Consider the following 22,476-nt stretch of genomic DNA (forward strand, 5'->3'; position numbering starts at 1 on the left):
GCCCCCTGTGCCCCCTTGGACCGCCTTCTTGCCCCCAGTGCCTCCTTGGACTGCCTTCTTGCCCCCCGTGCCTCCTTGGACTGCCTGTCTGCCCCCCGTGCCTCCTTGGACTGACTGTCTGCCCCCCATTCCTCCTTGGACTGACTGTCTGCTCTCTGTGCCCCCTTGGACTGTCTGTCTTGTGCCCCTTTGGACTGTCTGTCTTGTGCCCCTTTGGACTGTCTGTTTGCCCCTTGTGCTCCCTTGGTCTGTCTGTTTGCCCCTTGTGCTCCCTTGGTCTGTCTGTTTGCCCCCCTCACTCCTTGGAGGATTTTTGTTTTCTTTGAGTATTCCCTTTGTGTTTTTTCTGAGGAGCGTCTGGAAGCCGCTTCTTTGAGGGTCTGCCCCGTGTTTTCTGTTTCACTTGTCACTGATCACATTCCATGTCACGTTTTCCTTGTTGTCTGCCCCGTGTTTCACTTGTCTGTCTAAAAACTACACTTCCCACAATTCCCTGATCGCTTCACTGCCATCATTGCATCATTGTTCTCACCTGTGTCTCGTTTTGTCATCATCATGTCTCCTGTGTATTTAAACCCTGCTGTTTCTTCATTCCCCTGTCGATTGTCGATGTATTTGGATGCTTGTTCCCGTGTTCGTTGATGTTTACCCTGCCAGTTTACCTTTGTATGTTTTCCGTGTTTTTGTTGTGTTTCCCCATTGAGGGTATTTTCTTTGTTTTGGTTTTGTCTATTTTTAGTTGTCCAATAAAGCTACCCTGCATTTAGATCCTCGCCCCTCGTCTGCTGTCCTGCTCATCGTATCAAGGACATCTGCACACATTCAGGAAAAAAAAATTTGTTTGCAAAATAAATTTTTGTTTGCTCCAAAAAAAAAACCAAATACTTCTTTGCAATTTCTCCACAAAACACGTGGGTGCGAATTGCCCTTTTGTGCGCTCAAAATATGATCTCATGCACACAGAATTGTGGCAGAAAAATCATTCCATTTCAGAAGAGCCTGTGAATAGAGAAAGTCAGGTATGTTTTTGGTGCTTTCTGTGTCTATGAATTCATGTATGTGCTTTTCTGAATATAGTTTAACGGATATTCCGAGTTTATTAACGAACAGTGTAAAAGTTTTTGTTGAAGTTTTCTGCATATATGTGCAGGGGTGGATGTAAAATCCCGGGCCGATTTCTCTTCCCAGTCCGCCTTTGTATATGTGCATATGTTAATATTAGTTTCATACATATAAATCTGGTGGATTCTGTACACAAGTGTCATGACCACTGATCTGAGGGTGATTGTGTTTGTGTTCCCTGTCCTGTCTTTAATAACCTGCAGACGTGATCCAACAGATTTTCTTGGAACATGGGAACTTTGGTGGTGAAAATAATCTCTGAAAATGAATGAAGCATCAGTTTCACCAGGGTAGGTCTGATTTGAACAAATTTGATGTAGTTTATTCCTTGATCAATTAATTGTAAGTGATCTCTGGTTGGAAAAATAAAATCATCTTATGCTGGAAGCTGTATTTTGGAACATGCTGGTAACTGGTTTCTGGCTGGTCCCAGCTTGGACCAGCTCATGACCAGCTTCAACCCATTTATGACCAGTTTGGACCAGCTAGAAACCAGCTACCAGCATGTTCCAAAACTCAGCTGCTTAAGCTGGGTTTTCCAGCAGGGCATGATGCCTTCGCAACAAATATAAATAAAAGTGATGCAAATTAGATAGATAACTGTCAGTGCACAGTAGTCAATGGTTACATACCAGGTATTTTATCTTTAGAACAACTGGAATTCCTTCTCGAATTTGATTTCACTGTTCCATAAATCACAAGACTTTTTGATGTGAGTGTCAGAACAATCAGAAGATGAATGACGGAATATGAAACATCAGTGAAGCAGTTTGTGGTTGAATGTTTGTCATTCATGTAGTTTTCTCACACGCACAAAAACAAAGTCATAAATCTTACTGATAGAAGCCTTGCTCACTTTACAACTGTGTGAAATTCCAAAGGATCCAACTCTCAACTTCTATTGGATGAGGCACTCAACAGAACGCACCTCAACAATGATGTCATCAGGAATAGAAATACCGCGAAAATCGTTCTGTAACTCATAGACGCAGTCATCACTGCTCTCAGGTGTTGCCTCATTGCTCAAGGAAGTAATGTGCAACTTGAAAATGCGGCCATACAATCTCCATCTCGCTGGACGAGTTGAGATTACATTGTGTTCCACCAAACACTTTAACGGATCCGAAGGAAACCGCTGAGCAATCCGCATCCGTTTGCCTGCAGAAGTGAAGAAAGAAGGATCTCCTTTCCTCTTCAGTCAAGTTAACGTCGCTGATTTCTCCGCCCGCCGACAGAGCGAGATAACGGCCTCCCGTCATCACTCAAGCCTCGAGGAACCGAATCGGAGTCAAACGACTGATGAACACACGTTCTACATGCGCCCTCAAGCGATACAAGTAAGAAGTTATGTCTGGGCAGAGATAGGATATTTAGGTGTGTTATTCTTGTGGATCAAGTTTATTGTTTGTACAGTTTACGGACTGCGGAGTCCGCTCATTTGTTGCTAATAATACTCAAGCTATTGATGTAACAAACTTATCACAAAAGAGAGTTTGCTGTGTTGTAATCCAACCACGTTGGACTGTTGCATATTTACGCCATCGTGGATGAGACCGGCACACTGTGTTTATCCATAACAGTTGCCTTCTCTCCCACGATCGCGCCACTTTCACTCTCTCTCTCTCTCTCTGCCGTACTAAACACACACACACACACACGTCGTACAAGCGACAGACACGCCGCACACGAGCAGACGCCATTAAACGGTTTCTCTCCACCCACATTTGTGGCCATACTCTCTGGCCGGAAATCTCACGTGACGTACTCTCCACGAGAGTCACGTCCGCCATTTCGTGCGCGTCACTCCTCTCTCTCTCTCACACACACACACACACACACAAACACACACACACACACATACCGTCCTCTCATGTGTTATAGGCTTATTTTGGTTACCATATCTAATCATGTCACTGTTTAGTTTGTCTTTGAATGTCGGAAGTTTATTGACTGCATTGTATTGATTATTAATTGATATTATATTTTCAATAAACTTTGTTATAATTAAAAGAGAAATGTTTTGGTTTGTTTTGCATACACGTGTGTCAAAGGCTGGCAGGGGATGCCAGTGCTCAAATTCAACCCTTCGTAGTTCCCTTTTTAATCTTGATGATCTACGGACAGAGATCTACGGAAGAGTCTCACTTATTTATTTTATGTGTTCCTTTGAAATATTATGTAATTGCTATTTTGCTGTTCTTGTAGATGACGAATAATTGTACATGGAAGAATTAATGGATATATCAGAACAATTATTAATCTTCAAGCAAATACCAACAACAAGGCCTCAACTGTGCTTCAGTGTTTTTTGGAGGCTGTAGAGAGTTATTGATTGCCTGTTTGTCTCCGAAGTGAGAAGGGTGGTGAAAATGTTGATGTTGCTCGTTTCATGTTAGAACATCCCTTAAGGGGACCAGGTATTTTACGTTAGTACAATATATATATATATATATATATATATATATATATATATATATAATTATTATTACATTTTTGACTCTTAAATATGTCATCCATATATTGAAAGTAAAACACTGAAAGACAAGCATTTTGTTGGAGCATTTGATGTCTTTTTCTGTAGTGAGATGAAATTCGCTGTAGGGTCATTCCTTTGGGGGGGTAGGGGGAGGATTTCTGACTCAAATCTTCAATCCGCTGCAACAGTTATTTGCCCAATTCCACGGTTTTAAACCTTCAGGCTACAGTTGTGGTTTGCATTTGTGTTATTGTAGGCCTATAGTAAGCAATGTGGAAAATATGTAGGCCTACCTACTGTATATTAGGCCACTGCTTATTAGCATACTTTTAAGAAAACTGCTTGATACATTAAAGACTAAATAAAATGCAGAAAGTGAAAATAGTTTTTCTCCTCTGAAACACTTCCAGGCGGCCGGGCTCCTCTACTCTCCAGCGGATGGCCGCGGCTGCTCCATTGGTGTGGATGGTAGTGGCGAGGACTCTGCTACGGTGCATCCCTCCTCCTTTCCGGATTTCGGCACCAGTGTAAAGAGAGTTATGGAAAGGAGGAGGCGAGAATCACCTTGACGATATAAACGTCTAGGTTACGGATGTAACCTCCGTTCCCTGATGGAGGGAACGAGACGTTGTTTCGGAGAAGCGACATTAGGGGTCTCTCTCTGATCTATGAAAAAAGGCCAATGAGAAGTTGGCAGATAGTATTTGCATACCCCGCCCCCAAACATACGGGTATAAAGGCCAGGAAATACTAGGAGTTCATTCAGGATTTTCTGAGGAGCCGGAAATCCTCAGTGACGTGGCCGGGAGGACACAACGTCTCGTTCCCTCCATCAGGGAATGCAGGTTACATCTGTAACCTAGACGTTCCCCGTCTGTCGCTCTCTCGACGTTGTGTCGGAGAAGCGACACTAGGAGTCCAATTTAAATCCCGCCATGCGCTGAGCCGTGTACGTGTTCTGCTCACACAGGAGCGGGCAGGTATTTTACGTGCACAGGCGACCATTGGTGACTCTGTCACCAATCCTTCTGGTTACCCTAGACAGGGGAACAAGGCGACGCTTGCCAACCTGGGAACAGGCCAAGCCTGGCTTTTCTCTCTATGTTTCTCGCATAGAGCAATGAAAGGCCAGGGCCCTTACATGCATCAAGGGAAGGGGGTCTTACCCAGTTTCCTATTCTTTCAGGGGGAAAATGCCCTGCAGAGACCACACCTGCCCGGAAGGGGAGGTAAGAGTGGTGAATACGTCACATGGGTTTTTAGGCGACATGTGGAAAGTGGCGCGGTGGTAGATCCAGCCTCAAGGAGGGGGACTGCCTAAGGAAAACGCGTGTCCACTTTTGTAAGGGGGACCGTACCAAAAATACACACAGGGGGAGTCCGCATGAACTGCGGAACCACAAGGGCTAGGGAGGAATCATCGAGGGATCCGAGGAGTGGGATCTCCTGGGAGAAAAAGTGCACAATTTTACCTCAACCGAGTGAAAGGGCGCTATATGCAAGCGATTCACCCAGCCAGCCCATCAGCGTGTTACCGAGTTCTACTGGATCGGACCTGAGAAAACACGGGAGGATACTGACTCAATCCTGAGACTGTAAAATGTTGCAAATGTACTGGGTGTTGCCCAACCTGCTACTCTACATATGTCTGCCAGGGAGGTCCCCCTGGCCAGTGCCCACGAGGACACAACACTCCTTGTTGAGTGACCCGCAAGGGGGGCACGGCCTGGGTGTGATAGGCCAATGACATGGCGTCCACTACCCAGTGAGAAAGCCTCTGTTTGGAGACAGCGTTCCCTTTCCGCTGTCCCCCAAAGCAGACAAAGAGCTGCTCAGAACATCTAAAGCTCTGTGTGTGGTCCAGGTAGGTACGAAAGCACGTACCGGACACAGCAACGAAGGGGCTGGGTCTGCCTCCTCCCGGGGCATCGCTTGCAGGTTCACTACCTGGTCTCTAAAGGGCGTGGTAGGAACCTTGGGCACGTAGCCCGGTCGCGGTCTTAGGATCACGTATGTGTCTGCCGGACCGAACTCCAGGCAAGTGTCACTGACAGAGAACACTTGCAGGTCCCTGACCCTCTTCATGGAGGCGAGCACGATCAGCAGGGCAGTCTTAAGAGAGAGGGCCCTGAGTCCAACTGATTCTAGCGGCTCGAAGGGAGATCTCTGGAGGCCCGCGAGGACTACCGAGAGGTCCCAGGAGGGGAACAGGCTTGGCCGGGAGGGATTTAACCTCCGGGCGCCTCATAGGAACCTGATGGTTAAGTCGTGCTTACCCAAGGACTTGCCGTCTACTGCGTCGTGGTGGGCCACGATAGCAGCAACATACACCTTAAGGGTGGAAGGGGACAGCCTCCCCTCCAGCCTCTCTTGCAGGAATAAGAGCACTGACCTTACTGTGCACCTCTAAGGGTCTTCGGCCCGGGAAGAACACCAATTTGCAAACAAGCGCCACTTCAGGGCGTAAAGTTGCCTGGTAGAGGGGGCTATGGCTTGGCTGATTGTGTCTACGACGGCAGGTGGTAGACCAGCTAGATCTTCCCCGTCCTGTCCAGGGGCCAGACATGTAGGTTCCAGAGGTCTGGATGCGGGTGCCAGAGCGTGCCCCGTCCCTGAAAAAGAAGATCCTTCCTCAGGGGAATTTGCCAGGGAGGGGCTGTTGTGAGGAGTACGAGGTCCAAGAACCAGGCCCGGGTGGGCCAGTAAGGAGCCAGTAGGGAAGGTCACTGAAGATTTAGCTGAGTGAAGTGTACATGTTTTTAAAACAAAATAATGTAGAATTAATTAATTTAAGTCTTGTAGGTTGTTCGTTTAAGCCATACACTTACATTGTTACATGTTTTAACTTTGACTGACCTAGTCTCAAATATTTGATGCTATAGAGAAACTTAAAATTCGAAACCTATTTTTCAGGTGCTTAAAATCTGAGCTACTGCTATCTTTTATTGTCCATATTTTATAAGCATTGCAAAACACATCCTCTTACAGAGTAATATTTACATGTACACTTCAGCCAATGGAAGACAACAGAACACACCAAGAAAATGACCTGAAAAAAGACAAATATAATAATATTATAAAACAGATACAATTATGGCGCTTTTCCACTACACAGTACCAGTTCGCCTCGGCTCAACTCAACTCGACTTTGTTTGGTTTTCCACTGTGTAAAAGTTGTACCTGTACCTGCTTTCGGGTACTTTTTTTCGTACCACCTCCGGCGAGGTTCTGAGCGGGCTGAGGCGATACTAAAATGTGACGTAAAAACAATGCCGACTGCTGATTGGTCAGAGAGAATCGTCACTATTCACTGCGTCATCATTGCGCGCGCCAGACGGAGTAGCCAGAATAACCCCGCCATTTTTAAATAGTTTAAAAAGTAAACACAGATATAGCCTACAAAACTATTATTATGGCAACTCGGAAGAATACGCCGTGGTCAAACGAGGAGGTGCAGACTTTTCTTTGTTTGGTTGCCGAAGAAAGGATCCAGCGAGAACTTGATGGGGCAACGAGGAACGAAAAAGTTTATCGAGAAATCTTCGAACTGCTGTCCACACATGGCTACAACAGGACTTTCCAGCAATGTAGGGAAAAGTTAAAAAAACTGAAAAGTGACTACAGAGCTGTAAAGGACCACAACGGCCGCAGTGGTTCAAACCGAAAAAGCTGGAAGTGGTATGAACAGATGGACGGTATCTACGGCCATAGACCGGCGAGCAACGGGGGGAAGGGTGGACTTGACTCGGCCACCAGTTTGTTGGAGTCGCTGATGGAGGATGGTAAGTGTTTTAAGTTTACATTACATTAATTCTGTAGGCGCACTCAGCTCGAGAGTTATGTTTTCTGTAGGCTGGCTTTTGAAAAGCTGAAGCTCACTTATAACAACGAAGACTGTAAACTTGTGTCGCAGATAACAATTGCTGCTACCTCTAGCTAGCTGCTAACTCTGCCATTGCTATTTTCGTATTGTGTTGACTTTTGTATGATCTTTCTATCTAAGATTCATTTTCGACGAGGGAGAATGGTTCAGTGACACCCACTGATGCCACGTTGGCACCAGAACCAGCGGCACCATCGACACCAACAAGATCAGTAGCGTCGACACCGAGACCTGCAGCAGCGTCAACACCGGCAACCGGTTAGTATAATTGAGAAAAAGTAAACCCTTCTAGCCTGTTGTCTGTGAATCCATACACACTTATTAATATATCATTAATCGTATCAATAACTCAATAACGTAAACTTACTTGCATAACAACAGGAAGCATTCCCAGTTATGGGAATACAGGATTCATTAATATACCTGTTCAGTATTTTTATAACTTTCCAGACGTACACAGTGTACACCTATACTGTACACATAGTATTTTAATGTTGACATTTACTAAAATAGTTGGGCTCAGATGTTAAGTCGTTACATATACTATATAAGTAATAGTAAGTTGTGGGCTTGTCTTTTTTGTGTAGCAGCTGTAATGATAATACATGTGACCAATTTAAAACACACACAACCTTTGAATGAAACGTGACTGGTCCGTTTTTCTTTATAACTCATTCATTGTAATTATTTTTTGGCCAGGACGGAGGAAACGAAAGAGGGAACAGGAGCATCTGACTGTCCTGAGGGAGATGCAGACATCGGATGTCGAGCAGCTGGAGTTGAACCGGGCACAGCGGGAGCGCCATTTACAGATGGCACTCGATGATGCAGCACATTCCCGAGAACTCGAAGCGGCTTTAAGGAGAGAGGAGATTGCTGCAATGTCGTCCTTCAACCAGGCCTTTCTGGGAACCCTGAGCCAGCTTGTCCAGGCACTGAACCGGCGGGATGCTGTTCCACCGCCCCTGGACTGAAACCCCTTTGTTTATTTTAATTTAATGTTTGCACTACATGTAACATATGTATATAGTTGGATGTGTGAATTTATATTAATATTATATTTTTTTTCTATTTGTATGCGTGTTTAAATAAAACCTTTTTGAAACTTATTACAAACAGTGTCTTTTTTTGATGGTTTGCTTTTTTACAAGGGTTTGAACAAGTATTTTCAGATTGTATACTGTGATAACCTTTAATGAAAAACAGCAGAGACAACATATTTAATGATAATGTATTTATTTAGCAATTAAAATAATGCATCAGACCCTCTCGTACATCTCTGCCCTCCTCCTCAACACCCTGTGCCACTGGCACCACAGGCTCTGCTGCTGCAGGTGCATCCCAGTCATTGTCATAGTCCTCTCCGTGACTCTCACAAAGGTTATGCAAAGCACAGCAAGTAAGAATCATAGATTTCACAATTGTAACATCACAGTCATTTCATTTCATGAGGCAACGCCACCTTCCCTTCAGTCTACCAAAAGCGTTTTCAACCACTACCCGTGCTCGACATATTTTCTTGTTGTAGATCTGCTGTTCTACTGTCAGCCGTCCAGTGTCAGTGAATGGCTTTAGGAGCCAGTTCTGCAGGGGATAGGCAGAATCTCCCAGGATGTAGCAGGCAACATTCACCCCACCAATATTCCTGGTGTAAGTTGGAAAGTGGTTGCCACGGCTGGCCAACTCCCACAATGTGGACAGTCTTAAAACACGAGCATCATGCAAGCTGCCAGGCAGTCCTGCAAACACGTTCCAGAACAGTCCTTTTCCATCTACAACACCTTGAAGGACGATGGAGTGCCAGCCTTTACGGTTGAAATAGTCACAGTGGTACTCCTGTGGTGCCAAAATGGGTATGTGTGATCCATCAATAGCACCAACACACTGCGGGAGCCCCATCTGTTCTCAATGTAGGCAGCCATTTCTTCAAACTTCTCCTGGTCTGGGTAACGGATTTGTTCGGGAACCAACAACGTTTCTGCAGCAGCAGTGAACTCTTGAACACACCGGCAAACAGTTGTTATGCTTACTCCTAAAAGATGGCCGATAGTTCTGTACTCTGAACCGGTTGCAAGCTTCCATAGTGCGATGGCCACTCTCTTCTTTAGAGGAACACACTTGCGGAAGCTTGTGTCTTGTCTCTCCATCACTGGACGCAGTTTGTTGTACAAATATATGAATGTTTCTTCCAACATTCTGAAGTTCTGAACCCACTGCGCGTTTGTGAAACCAGGAACAATAACATCCCACCACTCGGTAGCTCGGTTGAAAGCCCAAACAGACGGTCTGCTGCAGCGACTTTGCAAAGCTAAACGGATCTGAAACACATAAACCATGCACATTTTAGTACGTAATACTGGTAGCTATTAAGCTGATTAAATACTTTGCATATAGTATAGTATTTACACATATGCAAACGTTAGCTATGTTAGCATAACTTACCCTCTTGCGTCGGCTTTGAACAACCGGATTCGTCTCGTAGTCTGAACTCTGTAGTAATTCCCAAACTCTCCTGTTTTTTTCAGCAGTGTTTCGTTTTGCTGCCCTCAGCCTCTCATGAAACAACGTTTGTCTTCTTGCTGTGAGAAACAGCCACATCCCGAGGATCAAAAACAGCATACACTCGATTTCCTCCATTGTCCTGTGTGTGTGGGTAGCGGATATGTGTGTCGCGCATAAGATTACGTCACGGCAGTTTCCTGCGGCGTCGCTATGACGACCGGGTACTATTTGTGGCGGTACTGTCTGCAATGGAAAACAGAGCGAAAAGCGAGCCGAGGCGAGGCAAGCCGAGGCGAGCTGGTACTGGTAATGGAAAAGCGCCATTAGGTAAATCCACAAAACTACACTATAGATAGAACAGATACTAAGACCTGCAACACCTGATCATACACATAAATTTATGTGCTTGAAATTTTAAAACAAATCTATGATCAGTTTGATACCTCTTACTGTGATATACTGATTTTATAAATACATATAAGAGCCTTTTGTATTCAGTACACTAAAGCTGTGTTTAAATTCAGGGGCATCTGACAACGGGTGTTTCCCCTCAAATGGTCAAAAAGTTTGTGTCACTTCACAATACATAGCAGTGATGTTCTTTATTGTATGTGAAATATTTGTAATTAATTTATTCAGCCTCACTAGGCTCATAAGAAATAAAACTTAATTGTGTTTCATTGGGATTTTAATAAAGAAATCTCATTAAATAAACTGAAAATTATGATATCATATACAGCCATCTTTCTTTATTCAAATCTTTTAATTTATATATATATATATATATATATATATATATATATATATATATATATATATATATATATATATATATATATATATTACCTTTTATTGGACAGTCACAGTGAAGAGCAGTGTCGCAAATTAACTTGTCTGTTATTTTAATATTATGGTTTAGTGTTTATTGTATTATTAGATAGGATGTCTAGTTATGTAACCCTTCTACTGAGGCTGTTGGATGTAAGTGTTGAGGGTCTCCCAACTAAACACGATAAACAGTGTATAGAATTCGCAACACTATTCACATTAAGACGGTTACAAATCTTAAGATGAAACCAAGTGAAGGTTTAATTTCATCAAACATTTTATAGTTTAGAAACATTTTATAGTTTATAGTAGAGTTAATAGTATGACTTGTACAAACATTAGACATACATACCTTAAATTTTTCCACAGGCAATGGTCAATAAACGATGGTCAGTTTATATTTTCCTAATATACAAAACGTATATATATAAATACAACCCTAACACTTAATAACTAGTCAAGTCAAGTCAAGTCAAGTCAAATTTTATTTCTATAGCACATTTAAAAACAACAGAGCTGCGCCAAAGTGCTGTACAATATTACAATATGCAATTTAAAAGCATTGAAATAGACAAGGCAAAAGACAGGTTTATACATATAGCACCTGATATAATTCATTCAAAAGATTCATATACAATCAATCAAGCAGTTTATTTAAAAGCACTAGAGAATAAATACGTTTTAAGAGCCGATTTAAAACTTGTTAGTGTCGGAGCAGACCTCACAGCGAAGGGCAGACTGTTCCAGAGCTTAGGAGCAGCGGCAGAGAAGGCCCGACCACCCTTGGTTTTGCAGCGAAAGCGTGGAACAGTTAAAAGAAGCTGATTACACGATCTAAGATTTCTTTGGGGAGTGTACATAGTCAGTAAATCACATATGTATGTTGGTGCAGCACCGGATAGCACTTTGTACACCAAAACTGCAATTTTAAAATCAATTCTGAACTTAACTGGGAGCCAGTGTAAAATTTCTAAGACAGGAGAGATGTGATCTCTCTTTTTTGTACCAGTCAGAAGTCTCGCTGCAGCATTTTGAACAACTTGCAGACGAGTGATTGTAGATTGAAGCAGACCACAGTACAGGGAATTACAGTAGTCCAGTCGTGATGTAATGAAGGCATGGATTACAGTCTCTAAATCTTTTGGGGACAAGTACTGTTTTACTTTTGCAATAGATCTCAATTGAAAGAAACTGCCTTTTACCACTGAGCTGACTTGTTTTTCAAAGTTAAGTAACGAATCTAATGTAAATCCAAGATTCCTTACATGAGGTCGAACACTGACAGGGAAGGAACCGAAATTAAAAGTAGCTGAGGAGCTAGGTGGGCCTAAAATCTAATACTACTAAAACTATTACTAATACTAACACATTAACGTTAATTACTCCACTACTAAAGCGAACTACACACTAAATATTAAAACCATATAACTATAAACTAACAAATTATTATCAGTAATGCACAATAGATTTCCAGTCTGCTGTTTAACAGATTTAACAATAGGTCGCGAGACAATCACTTTGAAATTCGCGCCACAAGCTCATTGAGTGACAGTTTGGCCGTGGCTTCTGAATATTTTGTAACGGACGCAAGTTTTATTTTTGTATTGTTAAAGAAAATGTACATTTTATAATTGATGATTGATAATGAATTTATAATGAATTTGTGTATTGTGTGTTCCACTATAATTGTAAAATTAATACATTTTAAAATGTTATTAAAAATCATGCTTGCAAATATTCTACAAAATCACAACAAAAAAATGGCAGTGAAATATAAAAGCAGTAATTCTTCTGGGTTTAATTCTTCTGGGGGGTTAAGGAAAAAAGGTTAGGAACCACTGTCCTAGAGCATCTATAATCTTAAAACAAAGTTTTAACTGTCACGTGTTGTTGACACAGGGTTGCACACAGAGCCCACATAGGGCACCCAAACTGCTGTGGGCCCACGTGGGCAGGGCAAACACATACTAATCCCAAGTGGGCCCACAGCAGTTTTGTAAACCCACACTTGCCCATGGGCATGTTTGCTGTGTTCCACATCACTTTTAACATCCACTTGCCAACTCCCCTGAGCACTTCCCCTCTGGGGAATCCCTGCCGCGATTTTGGAAGTCCGTTACATATGGTTAAGCCAGCAAGAGAAGTAGCTCCACATTGGAAAATCCTACAATTACACTTCCGGTCTTTCGTCTGTCCTACTCTGAAGGTCTGTTAATAGATTGACCAGCAGGGGGCAGCACTAGAACATATAATGAGAGCAATTATGCGTGTTCAAGCATTCAGAGACTGAGCTTTGTCTCATACTTGCTTGACAGACGCTCAGATTGGGGGGGAGGCCTTACCAAATTAATTTGCATAGTGGGGCACTGAAATAGGCCGTGATGTGGAAAAAGCAATGAGGCAAAGTAGGGCATGGATCAGCTTTTTAGGATACGCCGTGCTGAGAGAGAACTCAAGCCGGGTTACACCAGTGGGTGATGGGGCAAGAAGAAGCTGTGGAGACCGTATTAAACGCGTGAGATTCCTTCAGCTGGGCCACAGTGAACCGCATGGCGTCCCACCACATTCCTTTAAAACACGACCGTGACTGTTATGTTACGAATTTTGGAGGGATTTGATCCATACATGGAAATCTGATCCTTATGCACCACTGTTGAACTCTTTTATTCTACACCGCTTGATGACAGGAGGAGGATAACGGCATTTAAATGTGTTTATGCTAATAATGGCGGTGGCACCGAACTAAACCGTTAGATCGTGGCACATTTTTGGGGGGATTTTTTTTTAAACAGATCGGCGGGATGATGCCTTTGAAATGTCACAGGAGTAAATCTGTATGGGTTACTCTGGGTGTGTTGGTGTTGTGTTGCCTCTACATCTTTCCCGTGTACAGGATGCCAAGCGAGAAGGAGATGATAGAGGACGTTCTGCGACAGGGACAAAAGTGGAGCAGAAACCAAACGGGAATCGATCTGTACAGGTATCCCAATAGATGTTTTTGTGCATGTTTTCATCCATGTATTCATTGTGAAAGTGTATATGATGTGTAATGCCACATATGTCTGATAAATCTGTCTTGTGATGCTGTTTTATTTGACATTTTAGTCTTGGTAGCCTGTCTTGCTGTAATTTAAGTTAATGGAGCTGATATAATCATTAGGTTACAATGGGACTTGAGGCACATCTTAAAGGGTAACTAAACCCTAAACCAACTTTTTTTAGTTAATGATCTGTAAGAATGGGGCTTTATTAGTACCGGTCATTGATTCAAGTAATTTTTTTGACATTTGTGTATAAAGTGTTTTAATTCTACAATATATGGTGTAAAAACGTCTGAGTGCTGCCCTCTTCAGGTTGAACGGTGGCTACTGCAGTTGAATTTTCCTATTGGCTGTTTGCGGTACTTCATGAGGTAAGCGGTGACAGCTGACATAAGCAGGTTCCAGCTCACCACGCCCTTGGTACGAGCTACCACGCCCATGGCAGTATAAAAACCATCTTGTTTCGTCAAAACCACTGTAGCGAGTCGGGAGTTGGAATTGCGAGTATTGAAAACGATCAGGATAGAGTATTTTAGCATCTATTTAGCATAGCATTTATATAGTTATTTAGATTATTTCGTGTAGCCTAGGTAGTTAATTAGCATATTTGTTAGTGTAGTATTGTTAGAAGCATAGTTAGTTAGTAGCATAGTATTGCGTCAGTTAGAATAGCTTCAAGTTAGCGTAGATTATCTGTATTTAGTACAGTGGTCAGGATGGTACGTAGGTGTAATGTTGCTGGTTGCAACAGCACTGCTGGACTGTATTGCTTTCCATATAGACTTGGAAATTATGCGCCAGGGGTTGCACGTCCTTGTTTTGGAAGACCGCGAGTTCCCGCCTAGAGCTGTAGGAGTGTGCAAACTGCATTTTACGTGGGCTTGCTTCTCCAACGCAATGGAGGTGGAAATGGGCTTCTCCAAACAGCTCGCGCTGAAAAGCGACGCAGTGCCAAACGCTGCTCCTCCTGCATGGACTCCACCACCTCAGCGGCGTCTTGAGGTGAGTGAGCATATATATTTGAATCACAATTTATGGTTAGGCTAAAGTTAATCCTCTGGGGCCGACAAACGCGCGTTCGCGATGCGGGAGCGTTAAACGTATTGCACCCTTATACACTGCATTACGGTATTGACTACCTGTATAGTTTTATTTGGAGGTACATGACGACGTTACGCTTTACGTCACATTCTTCTAAGTTGAGAGAACAGCTAACTGATGTTATGTTCAAGTGAAGCTTGCTAAATAAAAATCCTGCTAAAAGGATAAACATCACTGAACAGCGTTTCGTTTGTTTTTCCTGCACGCGAGTGAAGGTGAATGCGCACTCGGATGCTCAACAGGGAGTTAAAACCGCAGTTTGAGCCAGCAGCTCGAATTGATATGGCTCCGGCCCTGTGTCCACAGACAATTCACCCTCCTCCACTTCAGGTGAAGGTGGGGGAGAAAGGTCCTCGACTTCAAAAGACCGCTCCGTGGCAAAGCTACTTGCGTCACTCCAGTCACTCCATTTTAGAGTCTGACAGCAGTTGTCAATTAATCTGTCACTACGGGTCTCTGGTGCACCCCCCATCCCCGCCCTCGGTTTGTCTTAAAATAAATGTGACAATTTCTGGGATTCTCATTAGATACATTTGCATAATATTTACTATTAGCATTATATATTAGATCAAATTACATAAACTCAATCTTTAGACATTGCACGTAATGATCTCATGAATCAGGAATATTTTGCAGTGTATTGTGACAAACAGGTGTTCAGGAAAGTACAGTTGTAGTTTTTGTTGCTGTTTAATGGTTTGGGAAAAAATCAAATCAAAAGTGCTTTTTACACCAAGGGGACTTTAGCCACGTTGTACCCTATATCTTCTATCTAATCTGTCTTACACGCAAATATAATGGATCATGTGGACATTGCACTGTTGAAAAAAACAAAAACAAAAAAACGATTAACCCTCCTAATGTCTTAGGATAATTTTGGACCTGGGGCAGGTAAAGAATATGTAAAAAAATTAACCAGTTGTGTCCTTTCACCTTCTGACTTTCTGGATGTTATACAGCTTTAAATAGTTTTTAATTTAATTTTGACCTAAAAATTATAATTGTTTTCAAATTTAACCCCTAGAAACCTAGCCCCATACTGTTCTCTAGCTCTCCCCTCTGCTCCACTGGGTACTGCAACTTTTTCACAAATTGCATACTTTCCTCTCTCAAAGTGTTTTTTTTTTTTGTTGTTGTTGTTTTTTACAGTTTTGAACGGGTAATATGTTAGTAAATAAGTTTACTAATAACATGATTTTATTGGGTGCAATGGTAAAAGACCCATTGAATAATTTTTTCCCCTAAAACATTAGATGGCAGAAATAACAATTTCAGCACCTTAAAACCACTTTAACTCGAAATAAACGAACGTGTAAACGAAATTCCACAAATTTGCACCCATTTTGACTGCTGGAAAAGGCAATAGATTTATTCAGTAGGGGTTTATGCTGCTTTCACATGCTATCGGAATTATCCAACATTCCACTTCTGAAGTGGTAATTATGAGTACGTCGCTTTCAAGTGCTTTGTTGTCGGAAAGAACAGGAAACTTGGACAACACCAGGTTAATTTATACATATTTTTTGAGGAACATTTATTTTGACACCATAATACATATGACTCCGTTAGCTTGCTGATGATAATGTACATTTGGTCAAATAAAAGCTATTTTCTTGGTGTAAAAATGTACAACATGCATCAAATACACATAAATTAATATGACCAAAGCAGCAAGCGCTAAAAATTTGCTGTATTTAAAAAAAATAATTATAAAACCTGTCATTCTCTACAGAAACATACTCCCTTCCACCACGTTGAACGTTTATGATTCCTGCTGGGAAACTCTGGTATCAAAATTTCCCTGTTGTAATTACTAGAGGCAGTATATGTCAGTTTTACCGACTAATCGGTTCCAATAGTTGCTTTTTGGAACTATCGGTTATCATAAAAAAAACAAGGCCAATAGTTTTTTTTTTATATAGGTTCCTCAATCTTTCATCAACGACTGTATCCATCCATATTTTTTTCTTTTATTTACACAATTTAATATAGTAAATAACAAACGTAAAATTGCTAAAATCAATAAATAATAATCTCTTCTTTAGCACTATATTCACTAAATTTCACACAAAACTTGAACTTTGCAAAAAATAATCTAATATTTTTTTTATTGTATTTTAAATGGTAGATGGCAGTTTCTTCTTATTTCTGTTTAGTCATCAAATTTTTGTAATTTATTTGCACACGAAGAGATTGTTAAATTATTAGGAAGGACATAGTACACAACCACGTCCATGTTAGCAGTCGCATTTTCTCAAAACATACAGAATCAAACCAATTGTACATGCAGTGTATAGTGAATAAGACATTTACTTGCAGCGCACGTGAAGCGCCTTTTATCTTGAAGTTGCACCAGCGACTATTTAGCAGAGGTGGGCCACTGAATGGGAAAAATTAGAACACCCAACAGTCAACTGATGTAGATGGGAACTCCTGCCTTGCAGATGAAAAACCAATCACCTTTTAGATCCAGACCTCGCTTGTCAATCAACTCGAGAACGCGCATGCAGATTAGCTATAAAAGCTGGGAACATTTTGTTATTTATTTGTTTTAGCATAATCTGGGGTAAAAAAAGCACTATTTATGATACCTGTGTCAGATTTTACTGCTGATTTGAAATATATTCTTTGATCATAATCTTGACCAATTTTTTTTAGATTTTGGTCTTTCTCCATTCAAGTAGATAGGAGCTGCACAGTCATGACTGAAAACAGTCTCCCGAGAGCGTTCCAAAGATGGCCGACTGTGGACTGATTTGCTTGAGAGACTTTGGTCGCACTCACGTGCTCGTGCAGATCCAGCGAGCAGCAGCAATCTCCTGACAGTTTAATGTTTAGTTTTGATTGTCATCATAATTTGTGAATCAGAGGAACTTTTGATCCTGATCCTGAAGTTTTGATTCTGGCTGATAGAATGCACACTTAAGAGGAAGATATTAGATGAGCGCTTGACGGGAAGAAAACGCTGGATTTTCGTGAGGTTTAAACGAGATGTCTGCATATTTGCAGATGGTATATAATATAAGTTTTATTTAAATTTGCCTTTTATCATTAGAAAAGTTACATGGAACTGTTGAGTTGAATGACTTGAGGTGTGTTTGTGTGTGTGTGTCTGTCAATTAATTTTGAAAGATCTACCTCTTTTGATACAGTTCTTTTTTGTTGTTGTTGTATATTTTCTACCTCGGTATCAGCCCCAGCACTTCCATCAGCTATGATTTGCTTCAAAGCCTGAAGTGTGGTGTATATCTGGTTTCTTCTCATCTTGCTCACTCATCTGCTGTGTACTTGTATGTGTGCATACCAGTCAGCCATATTTACATTTTTACCCACACGCACCCCCCACACACACACACACACAGACACATGCATATTATTTTTCATACACTTATATAATACATTCAGTACATATGCTCCTTTGTTGCTGCAATCTCACAATATAAAGCTTACCTCACACATGCCACCAGTGTTGTAGTCGGGGCCATACGCAACTATATGCCATAAGTTATGTCCCAGGACTGTTTGCGTATGATGACTTCTAAGGATAAATATGTTTGTTTACCCACTTGTTTTGCTGCTTCAGAACACTGTCGTGTTTCCTTTTTAACTGTACTGGATGCTGTTTTGTGAAACTGGAGATTATTTGTTGTAATTGGTTCATTATCACTTGAATTCTGCCATTCACCACCCCTGAGGTGTTGTCCCGTCTTCGACTGAGGGAATTTATGACAGTGAGGGAAGAGTCACCCTCATGCTGAAGCAATATCAGGTCAAATTAATTTGCCAATTAAAATATGCCAATCATCCCATAATTAAGAGAAACTAGTGTGTTCCTTATGAAATCCATATGCGTTGCAGTTTGTCCCATATTTTAGCATCACACGCTCAAACTGCTGAGAATGTTTCACAAATCGAGAGATTTGGATCTTAAACGTGCACACACCTTTCGCGTGAGTCGTGTGAGATATCAGATGTTGCTTTATACAGATGCTACACTTGACAGAAACAGCTGGGGGAAAGATCCGTGAGTGTCTTCTGTTGTGTTTTCTGTCAGAAGCAAGATCATTTTGTCAGAATCATATTGCATTCGAGTGCATGCTAATTGTTTCCCACCATTGGGATTTTAAAACACCAGTAAATGCGTATGTCAGTGCTCGTTCTGGAAGAGAGAGACCGAGGTAAGAAAAACTGCATCAATTCAAAATAAAAGTACATTTAGTATTGGTGAACACTATTTACTGCCGAAACAACGACAGTAATCCAATGAGAAATACACTATTTTCATGTTAAGCCTTTTCTCTCTCTTTCTCTCTTCCTGGCTGTTGAATTAAAGTGTTTTTAAGTTCTAGAGTACGTTCACTCTGAATGCGTCCGTCCCTCCTGTTTTTTTCAATGAACATTTTTTTTTTTATTATTATTGGCTCAAACATATAACAAAGAAAAAACACTACATATATACATTGAGTCAACATTTAACCCCCAACGAACACCCCTGTGGTCACAAATGGAATACACACTCACAAACATTCTCGAAAAAGAAATCTCGAAACCCCAGCTCTCTGCTTGACCTCTCCTCAAAAGCTGCCACCCTCCTTATTTCCGCACACGACTCCTGAAATGAGGGAGCCCCATCTGACTTCCATCCCCTTAAAATAATCTTCTGTTTTTCAATGTTAAGCAGCCTCTCAATTCAAGTGGTTTTTATTGTCGTTCAACCATATACAGTTAGTACAGTACACAGTGAAACGAGACATCGTTCCTCCAGGACCATGGTGCTACATAAAAAACATATGACAAACACAGAACCACATGAGACTACACAGTCTAAATAACATACCTATATAAAGTGCACATGCAAATGTGTGCAAAAAGTAAAGGACCGTACAATAAATTACTAAAAATTAACAGAACAATAGGTACAGTGAAAGACAGTGCAGCGCCGACCAGTACACAGTAGTGCAAAAAGATGACCGTTTCTAAACATGCCTAATGTAAACATAACATACTATGAGATGGTGTTCTATGCACATAGCAGTTATTGAGGTAGCAGCCAGGTATAAAGTGACAATAATTAAAGTGCAATCCGGGACACGTGTGTTTGTGTGTGTGTGTGTGTGTGTGTGTGTGTGTGTGTGTGTGTGTGTGTGTGTGTGTGTGTGTGTGTGTGTGTGTCAATCCAGTCTCTGAGTATTGATGGCTTTGGGGAAGAAGCTGTTCCACAGTCTGGCCGCGAAGGCCCGAATGCTTCGGTACCTCTTGCCAGATGGCAGGAGGGAGAAGAGTTTGTGTGAGGGGTGTGTGGGGTCATCCACAATGCTGGTTGCTTTGCGGATGCAGTGTTTTTTGTAAATGTCTTTGATGGAGGGAAGAGAGACCCGATGATCTTCTCAGCTGTCCTCACTATCCTCTGCAGGGCTTTGTGGTCCGAAACAGTGCAAGTCCCAAACCAGGCAGTGATTCAGCTGCTCCGGATGCTCTCAATAGTCCCTCTATAGAATGTAGCGAGGATGGGGGATGAGAGATGTGCTTTCCTCAACCTTTTGAAGAAAGTAGAGACGCTGCTGGGCTTTCTTGGTAATAGAGCTGGTGTTGAGGGAGCAGGTGAGGTTCTCCGCCAGGTGAACACCAAGGAATTTGGTGCTCTTGACGATCTCCACAGAGGAGCCATCAATGTTCAGCAGAGAGCGGTCACTCTGTGCTCTCCTAAAGTCAACAACCATCTTGTTTGTGTTGTCCACATTCAGAGACAGGTTGTTAGCTCTACACCAGTCCGTTAGACGCTGCACCTCCTCTCTGTATACTGACTCATCATTCTTGCTGATGAGACCCACCACGGTCGTGTCATCGGCAAACTTAATGATGTGGTTCGAGGTGTGCATTGCTACACAGTTGTGAGTCAGTAGAATGAACAGCAGTGGGCTGAGCACACAGCCCTGGGGGGGCCCCAGTGCTCAGTGTGGTAGTGGTGGAGATGCTTTTACCGATCCAGACTGACTGAGGTGTCCCAGTCAGGATGTCCAGGATCCATTGCAGAGGGAGGTGTCCAGGCTCAGCAGGTTCAGCTTTCCAATCAGGTGCTGAGGAATTATTGTGTTGAATGCTGAGCTGAATTCTATGAACAGCATTCGAACGTATGAGTCCTTTTTATCTAGGTGGGTGAGGGCCAGATGGAGGGTAGTGGCGATGGCGTCGTCTGTTGGACGGTTTGGACGATACGCAAACTGCAGTGGGTCTAGTGAGGGGGCAGCTGGGTCTTAATGTGCCTCATGACGAGCCTCCCGAAGCACTTCATGATGATGGGTGTGAGTGCAACGGGACGGTAGTCGTTGGGGCAGGACACTGAAGACTTCTTTGGCATGGGGACAATGGAGGTGGCCTTGAAGCACGTTGGAACGACGGCGCTGCTCAGAGAGATGTTGAAGATTTTGGTAAGAACATCTGCCAGCTGGTCTTCACATCCTCTGAGCATTCGGCCAGGAATGTTGTCTGGTCCAGCAGCCTTCCGTGGGGTGACTCTACGTAGAGTTTTCCTCACATCAGCCGTGGTAAGACAGAGCACCTGGTCGTTGGGAGGATGGGTTGTCTTCCTCGCCAACATGTCGTTCTGTGCTTCATATGTTGCAGCCTCCCTGAACATGTGCCAGTCAGTACACTCAAAACAGTCCTGAAGAGCAGAGATGGCTCCTGCTGGCCAGGTTTTCACCTGCTTCTGGAGCAGTTTTGTGCATCTGACAAGCGGTCTGTATTCTGGAATTAGCATAACAGAGATGTGGTCTGAGTAGCCGAGGTTGGTGCGGGGCTCCACGTGCCTGGGATGTTTGTGTAAACAAGATCAAGCGTGTTCCCCCCTCTCTTTTTAGGGAGCACTGTCTTGAGATTTGCATGGTTGAAATCTCTGGCGACAATAAACCGTACGTCAGGGTGAGTTTTCTGCAGTTTGCTCCTAGCCCCATACATTTCAGAGCTCTTCCTTAGCGTTAGCAATGGGGGGAATGTAATCTCTGGTTATGATAACAGTGGTGAATTCCCGTGGTAAATTAAAAGGTCTGCATCTAACAGTCACAAGCTCCACCAGCGATGAGCAGTAACTAGAGACTTATAGTTATTGTACCGTTCCGTGTTGATGTAAACACACAAGCCACCACCGCAAGTCTTACCACACAGAGCTGCATTTCTGTCAGCACGAAACGAGGCGAGCCCGTCTAGCTGGAACTCTGTCGCTGAGCCACGTCAAAGACGCAGCAGTCTCTAAGCTCACGCTGCACCGGCAACGGCGAGGACTGGAAGCCTGGTCTCCGCAGCAAGCCGAGTACTAACAACTCCTGCAGATCATCATGCAGATTGGTTGTTGCATGAATCTTATATTTTAACCGTGCAGGAACGCCTGTAAATATGGGCGTTCCTACAATTCTTTGACATTTAAATCCCCATTATCAGTGTGTGTGGTATTTATATTGTTTAATTTCACCCGATTACAATTTTGATAGGCTTGTTAACAAGAATTAAGACTTTTTATAATGTTA

At 42.5% G+C, this 22,476-nt stretch overlaps 1 protein-coding gene across 1 annotated transcript in view; it reads left to right on the top strand.

Moving 5' to 3' along the window:
• The first annotated feature begins 13,123 nt into the window (after positions 1–13,123).
• Positions 13,124–22,476, top strand: part of LOC127637191 (alpha-N-acetylneuraminide alpha-2,8-sialyltransferase-like) — a 55,542-nt gene continuing 46,189 nt past the window's right edge. The window contains exon 1 of the mRNA XM_052118137.1: positions 13,124–13,791. Within this exon, the coding sequence (XP_051974097.1) occupies positions 13,613–13,791 (179 nt within the window). The 5' untranslated portion in view covers positions 13,124–13,612. The remainder of the gene's footprint in view (positions 13,792–22,476) is intronic.

Source organism: Xyrauchen texanus, chromosome 45 (assembly GCF_025860055.1).
Source record: "Xyrauchen texanus isolate HMW12.3.18 chromosome 45, RBS_HiC_50CHRs, whole genome shotgun sequence".
NCBI classification, from domain to species: domain Eukaryota; kingdom Metazoa; phylum Chordata; class Actinopteri; order Cypriniformes; family Catostomidae; genus Xyrauchen; species Xyrauchen texanus.